The sequence below is a fragment of the Phalacrocorax aristotelis genome, chromosome 5, assembly GCF_949628215.1.
Source record: "Phalacrocorax aristotelis chromosome 5, bGulAri2.1, whole genome shotgun sequence".
NCBI classification, from domain to species: Eukaryota; Metazoa; Chordata; class Aves; order Suliformes; family Phalacrocoracidae; genus Phalacrocorax; species Phalacrocorax aristotelis.
Genome location: NC_134280.1, coordinates 25,146,067 through 25,152,576, shown reverse-complemented (window position 1 = coordinate 25,152,576; position 6,510 = coordinate 25,146,067). Strand labels below are relative to the sequence as shown.

Genomic DNA, 6,510 nt, shown 5'->3' with positions numbered 1-6,510 from the left:
AGCCACAATTTCTCCTTCAGCAAATGCAGAACAGACATTCATCTTTTATAGGTTTTTAATAATAAATGTTGAATTCTGATGGACCCTTTGGTGCAAAACACTCTGGACATACCAATTTATTCCACATTGTAGAGGGTTTTACTTGTTCAATTGAACCACTCTGCAGTTGCCAAAATTTGACTGTACCTGGAGGAAAACCAGGCCATACCTACCAGACGGACATGCCAATTTATAGGTACTGTGCCCAGTTTCCTTATTACCTGATTTCTGGATGAAAAACGGGACAGGTATAAAGGCTTGATAGAGCTCTTTAAGAAGTCACCATAAAAATGCCATTTGTATGCAATATCCGTTCTGCTGCTACTCGTGTTGTAACAATTGGAGTCTGATATGTGTAGATACCAATTCATTTCAGGGTTGCAAAGTAAAACTGCATGTCACTTTGTAGGACTGATCCACTACACAGTGTCTCTAGGAAATGAGCTGCTCAGCAGTGAAGATGAAATATACTGTTGCATTTCTAAAAATAAGGACAAAATGACCAGGAAAATCTTTATGGTTTCAGGGGAAGTCCCAGAAGGCTCGGGAAACCTGGGATGATCTTTCTCTTTCCTTTTTGGAAGGAGAAGGCCACACTAGTGAACCACAGCTAGTGGTTACTTGCTGTTCTTACTGCCCTGACACAAACCTGGCTCAGCAGCAGGGAGCTGTGGGAGAGGAGTGGAGCAGCTCTTTAGGCACCACATACTGCTCCAACAGCTGCACTCTATCTTCTTTGTCAAGGCAAAATGGGAAGGAAACCTCCTCTGGCAGCCTTGGCTACTGCCATATGCATAGCTGGTCCTGTCTGGGAGAGACAGTTGGAAAACTGGGACTCTCTTCAAAGAGATTTGGGGAGTTTAATATAAAATTCCCTGTAGCATAGACTTTCAGAAATGTGCTGAGCAATTAGAAATTACACTGCCCTTTAGTGCACCAATGCACTTCCCTGGGGACCTAGCAGCAGGCCAAGCAGGTAGGAAACGGGGTGAGATGCACAGAAGTCTTTTTTTATTAAGATCTGCTTGAATTAAACTGAACGTGGTCCCCAGAGATCAATAACTGCTCTTCTAACTCCTCCTGAAAGCAAGAGCTGAGTTGCATGTAAAATATCATATCAGCTGTTATGCCTTAAGAGCAACAAATAAACGAGGGTTTAATGATGGTTTTGACGTTGTTCAGATCAAACAGCTTGTGAATGCATTTTTTGCAAAACATTCCAGGGTAGGAATGGCAACAGAAGAGGGCACTTTCTTCGTGAAAGATTAATGCTTCCATTTAACACTTTTTTGAATCCGCATGACTTTGTGCTGTGCATATACAGGAGTGTAACGTCCATTTTCTTCTCCATTCAGGAGAGCTGTGGGAAGATCCATTTCACGCCTGGAGGTCCACGCCACTAGGTTCCCAAGAAGAAAACATGTCTCTAACTGCTGTGCTTCCTTCCATGAACAAGCAAATTTCTTTGTTGCAAATGGCCTTCTCACCGCTACACTTCTTAAGGGAAGTATGCTTCTTCATAAATGGTGTATTTTTACTGTTCGTGTACAGCAACATGTTACATTTAAGTCATTCCACCAGTACAGCATGGTTTTATTCATGGTGCTGGAAGTATTTATTGCCGCAATAGCACGTAGAGGGAAATTTTTTTTGAAGGGAAAAGTTCTGCCTAAGCATTAAAGGATTTTGCCATTGATACTTATTTGCTGGAAGTGCCTATTGATAGTGTTTGTTGACGGGTGCTCAAGCTGCTGATACGGAGCATGTCTCAGCTATGTGGCACCTGTGGTTTAATCAGTGACAGCAACATCAGCGGTCCGTCTAAGTTTGCAAGAGCCAGCAGCTAACTTGGAAGACTCACCCTTTCAGAGACAGGGTGCAGGACACAGCCTATTTTTAAATTTATTTTTATGGCACAGATTAAAAATTTTGCCACAACTTAAATATATGTTTCCCAGTGTTTTACCCAAATTGTGGGTTTTCCTGCATTTTTCATAGTAGGCACCAGCACTCTTAACAGTGGTAAATGACCATTAAAGTCATGATCCCACACACCAATTAAAAAACGTGGAAGAACGTGCAAGCGATTAAAGTGGGATCTCGGGAACACATGCTCAGGTCAGTAATTATAATCTTGTTTTGATTAAGCTTGTCTAAAACGGACTTTCTCGCCACTTGGGCGTGAGACCGCTCATCATGCAAAACCGACTGATTAAACAGTACGGACTTCTTGAACACTTCCAAGGCTCCTCGCACGCGCCCCCGTTTCCTGCCGGCGGCTCCTGGCCCGGGGGCACCCGAGGCGCGCTGGCTGCGCTCCTGCAGTTTGCGCGCTCTGACGGGAGGAGCGGTCCCGGCCTGCCACTAAAGCGGCCGGGCGGCGGGGCCTGCCCTGCTCTGCCCTGCCCTCCCACCCCAGGCCGGGGCGGCTTCCCCGCGCCGCCCGCCCCGCGCTGATTACGCGCTGCTGTGGCGTCAAGCCCCGCCCACGAGCGGCCTCTCCCCACGCCGGGGCGAAGCGACCCCGCTGCCCTCCCAAATGCGGGGTTACAGTGGCGGCGAGGCCGCTGGGCTGGCTCTGCTGTGTGGAGCGCGGCCCTGGCTAACGGCCCTGGCTAACGGCCCTAACGGTCGCACCAACGGTCCTGTGGGCCACCGACCCCCGCGTCACCGCCGACGCCAGCAGTGAGGCGGGAGCAGCGCGACGGCGGCTGCGCGCGGCGGGGCAGGGCGGAGCGACGCGCGCAACGCCCGCCGCTGCCAATGGAGCGTGTACAAAGTGACCTTGGCGCCGTACCCCGCCCCCTTCCGCCGCGCTGCATCCGGGCGCCCGCCGCCGGCCCCGCCGCGTCTGCGCAGAGACGCCCCAGCCCATCGGCCGTGAGGTGCGGCAGCCGGAGTCGGTGAGCGGCGGTGCCCTTCTCGCCATCCGCCCCCATCGCCGCCCCCGCCCGCCGTCACCTCACCCTCTCCCTGTCTCCACAGAGACACCGGACTGTGGACCCCGGGACGCCGCCCGCGAAGATGTTCGCCTGCGCCAAGCTCGCCGCCTCCCCCTCTCTGGTGAGTGGGGGCCCGCGGGGGACGCCTGGGGCTCCTCGCCGGCTGCGTCCCGGGCCGCGGCGGGGGCGGCGGCGGGGGCGGGGCGCCCGGGGGTCGGACGGGCCTCTGAGCACCCCCGGCGCGGGCCCGTACCGAGGGCTGCCCGTCCCGGCGGGAAGGGTCGGGGCGGGGTGCGGGGGTGCGCGGCGAGCCGCGGCGGGGCCGGGTTCTACTTCCCGCCTCCTTGGCCGGGGCCGGGGCCCTTCCCGTTCGAGCGGGGACGGGACAGCGTAGTGTAGCGGGGAGCTCCTGGGCCTGGCGCGCTCAGCTCCTTGCTGTAGGTCAAACTCCAGCCTGTTGCTTGTCCTGCACAAGGCCCGGATTTTTTGCCCTTGCAGAGGCAAACGACTGTCCTCCTTCAAAACGTCCTTTCTGGCCTGCAGAACGTCTCGTTTTGCATGGTGCAGGCACAGGTTTCCCCTGCAGGAACAGCTTTGTGCAAGAGCCGATATGACCTTAGACTGCTGGGAGCCCAAGGACACATGCAGGCCGCTTGTGAAACAGGATTCATTCATTTATGGCTCACTAGATTTAAAAGTCTAGGTTATGTATGTGCATTTGACAGCTTTGGAATTCATTTCGATGGCGTTTACTTTTTCTTTTCAAAAGGTATATCACTGCCTGCTGGTCTGTCTGCTGTTTTGGCACATTTTCTGTCAGTATAATGCATGTACAGGTTCATTGAAGGATGTTGCTATTTGCAATAACATCTCCTGAAAACAGTGTCATCACATTGCATGGCCGTGTTTGCTTCTGTATTGTTTATTGTATATCCAGCTATGCAAAGATTGCTGTCTTTCAAGTAAGACAAATGGCTTTGTAGATAATAGCCTTATAATCTTACAGACTATTGTATGGGAACAGCTGTGCTCAAATGTTTCTTTTTTTAGAGCTTTTTTCTTCCTCTTTCAGATCCGTGCTGGATCAAGAATCTTGTACAGACCAATTTCAGCATCTGTGTTGTCTAGGCCAGAGGTCAAGACTGGAGAGGTACCTTATAAACAAAATTCTGTATCTTCCTAAATTACCTGGTGAGCCTAAATGTCCTCAACCTAGAGTTCACTTCTACTAACACAAATATTTATAGTTTGAAAGTTGCTTTAAGTCAAACACCTAATAATACTTGTTGCTGTCTTGCTGAGAAGTCTTTTATATTTAAAGTTGGTTGCTTTCAGGTGGAACAGGTAATGTTCTTGAGTCTTTAACTCTTAGTTATGGTCTCATCACTTGGAAGAGGAGCTAGACTTGGATCTAGCACAACTTTTAAAACTGGAGAGTACTATCAAAATGGTCATAGGAAATGGTCTGTGTCTGAATATAATGCTTTTTCATGTTTTGTTTTCTTAGGGCAACTCAACACTTAATGGGGCGCAAAATACTGTCTCCCGGCTAGCACTTAGAGAATTCCAGACTAGTGCTGTCAGCAGGGACATTGACACTGCTGCCAAATTTATTGGTGCTGGTGCTGCCACAGTAGGTGTGGCTGGTTCTGGTGCTGGTATTGGAACAGTCTTCGGTAGTCTAATCATTGGTTATGCCAGGTAATCACTCTCTCTCTTAAAAAACTCTCAACTTACATACAGATGTATCTTGAGACAGCACCCCCAGATAAGCTAAGTCATAGTAAGGGTGATGGCACTGTAATAAAGTCTGTTAATAATTGCTATTAATTATAAACACGGCTAAATAGAATCATACGAAAGTGTAGTATATTGATTAGGATGGCTGTATTCTTAAATTCAGAACTTTGTACATTCTACCTGGAGAAGAGACATGAAGAAATGAGGTCATTAGACTTGGTCAGTGTTTCAGTTGCTGAAATCCAATGTTTTGGCATTCAGTTCCAGAACTGCATTAAAAATCTAGCCTGGATCTTTTCCAATGTGAGAGGGGAGAAGTCTTGGGGAGAAACTGTATGAAAACTGATAATAAGTAGTGTGAGCTTGTATGCTTTAGACTTAATAGTCAGGGTTGTTATTTAGAAATGGATGCTTAATTCATTTTTCTAACATGTTCAGCTTTGCATCTCAGAATATGTAATTATTGAATGAGTAATCATTCCTTCTAGAAATCTGAAGGGGGTGAGGGTGGGGATTTTATAGCAGGGATGAACTTCTTCCAGCTAAATTTATGAAGTTCCTGTAGTAGGCATAGTTCATATGGTATCATGGAAGAGCAGAACTGATGCAGGCATTAAAAAGCTTTACTGAAGGTTTCATGTTCTTCATTACTCTTTCAACCAGTTCAGACTTAATTGTGTCTCATTTAAAGATTTTCAAGCCCTACTGAAAAGAAGGAAGTGCACTTTCCACTTGAAGAAACATGTTTTCAGTACAAAACTGATGTTGTCTTTTTTGAATTTGGCATGAACATGGCAATAAGATTGCAGAATATTACTTCATGGTATTATGCTGAAGTTTTTTTTTCTCTCTCCCCCACACTTCTTGGAGAGATAATTCATTGCATTTTTGCAACAAACTGCTGTGTATTTCATTTTTTGCTCTAAGTGGTCTCAGTTCCTGTATTTGAGAGCTACTTAAAATGTTATACACAAACTTCCCTGGAATATAGTTATAATGCCACAGATGTGAAATAAATTTATAAAGCACAGTACTGATGGTTCCTGCATGGGAGGATATGGAGAAGTCAGATTCAAAAGCATGTATGAATGTAGTCACAAAAACTGTTGTTTGGAAAAGCCATAGACAATCTGCATAACCTGAATCTAGTCTTAATTGCCAAGTCATTTGTATTCAGTGAATTCCTTACTAAAAATTACTTGATTTATTGGATTTTCCTGTTATGGAATCTGTGGCAAGGAAGTATGAGGTTCTGAATCTGTCAGGTGCATTAAACTGTACGAAAAGCATCTTAATTGTATAGATAAAAAGGTCTTACACCTTCGCTTTCTTTTAGAAATCCTTCTCTGAAGCAGCAGCTGTTCTCATATGCTATCCTGGGATTCGCCCTGTCTGAAGCTATGGGTCTCTTCTGTTTGATGGTTGCTTTCTTGATCCTATTTGCCATGTGAGAGGAGATCTGCCTGTAGTACTGGCATTGGAATGTAACTCTGCATTTTATGGGACTCCCAAAATGTTGGTGTCATGGAAATCGATGCTATTTCCAAAGTAATTTCATTAAAGATAACAACTTTAACTGTCAAACTGTTGCCTGCATTTATTATCTTGCTCACTAGGATACCTGGAAGACGCCATCTTGTCATTCAGCCACCTTGTGTTTCTTCTGGTAATGAAATATCCCATAGGACCCTTCAAACAATGACTTCAAGTCAAACATTTTATTTGCTTATATATATATATGTAGGAGTGTCACTTGATTGTTAAAATTAATGAGGTATATCTTTGAAAG

General features: G+C 46.5%; 1 protein-coding gene across 3 annotated transcripts; it reads left to right on the top strand.

Annotated features, from left to right (window-relative positions):
• Positions 1-2,528: 2,528 nt before the first annotated feature.
• ATP5MC3 (ATP synthase membrane subunit c locus 3) lies at positions 2,529-6,305 on the top strand. Of its 3 annotated transcripts, none has more exons than XM_075093523.1 (5): positions 2,529-2,924; positions 3,025-3,102; positions 4,054-4,131; positions 4,489-4,682; positions 6,058-6,305. In XM_075093523.1, the coding sequence occupies exons 2-5, from the start codon at positions 3,064-3,066 to the stop codon at positions 6,170-6,172; spliced, it is 426 nt and encodes a 141-aa protein (XP_074949624.1). In that variant the 5' UTR covers positions 2,529-2,924; positions 3,025-3,063; the 3' UTR covers positions 6,173-6,305. The 3 variants fall into 3 exon arrangements, with proteins under 3 accessions (XP_074949624.1, XP_074949623.1, XP_074949625.1); XM_075093522.1 differs by having other exon boundaries at positions 2,529-2,942; XM_075093524.1 differs by lacking the exon at positions 6,058-6,305 and having other exon boundaries at positions 2,767-2,942; positions 4,489-4,686.
• The last annotated feature ends 205 nt before the right edge of the window (positions 6,306-6,510 follow it).

What these genes read in the sequence shown, in the direction of transcription:
- ATP5MC3 (XM_075093523.1), top strand. Translation starts at nt 3,064, where the DNA reads ATGTTCGCCTGCGCCAAGCTCGCCGCCTCCCCCTCTCTG. An exon ending in CAGAGGTCAAGACTGGAGAG is followed by an intron (nt 4,132 to 4,488) that starts GTACCTTATAAA and finishes TTGTTTTCTTAG; the next exon opens with GGCAACTCAACACTTAATGG. An exon ending in CTAATCATTGGTTATGCCAG is followed by an intron (nt 4,683 to 6,057) that starts GTAATCACTCTC and finishes GCTTTCTTTTAG; the next exon opens with AAATCCTTCTCTGAAGCAGC.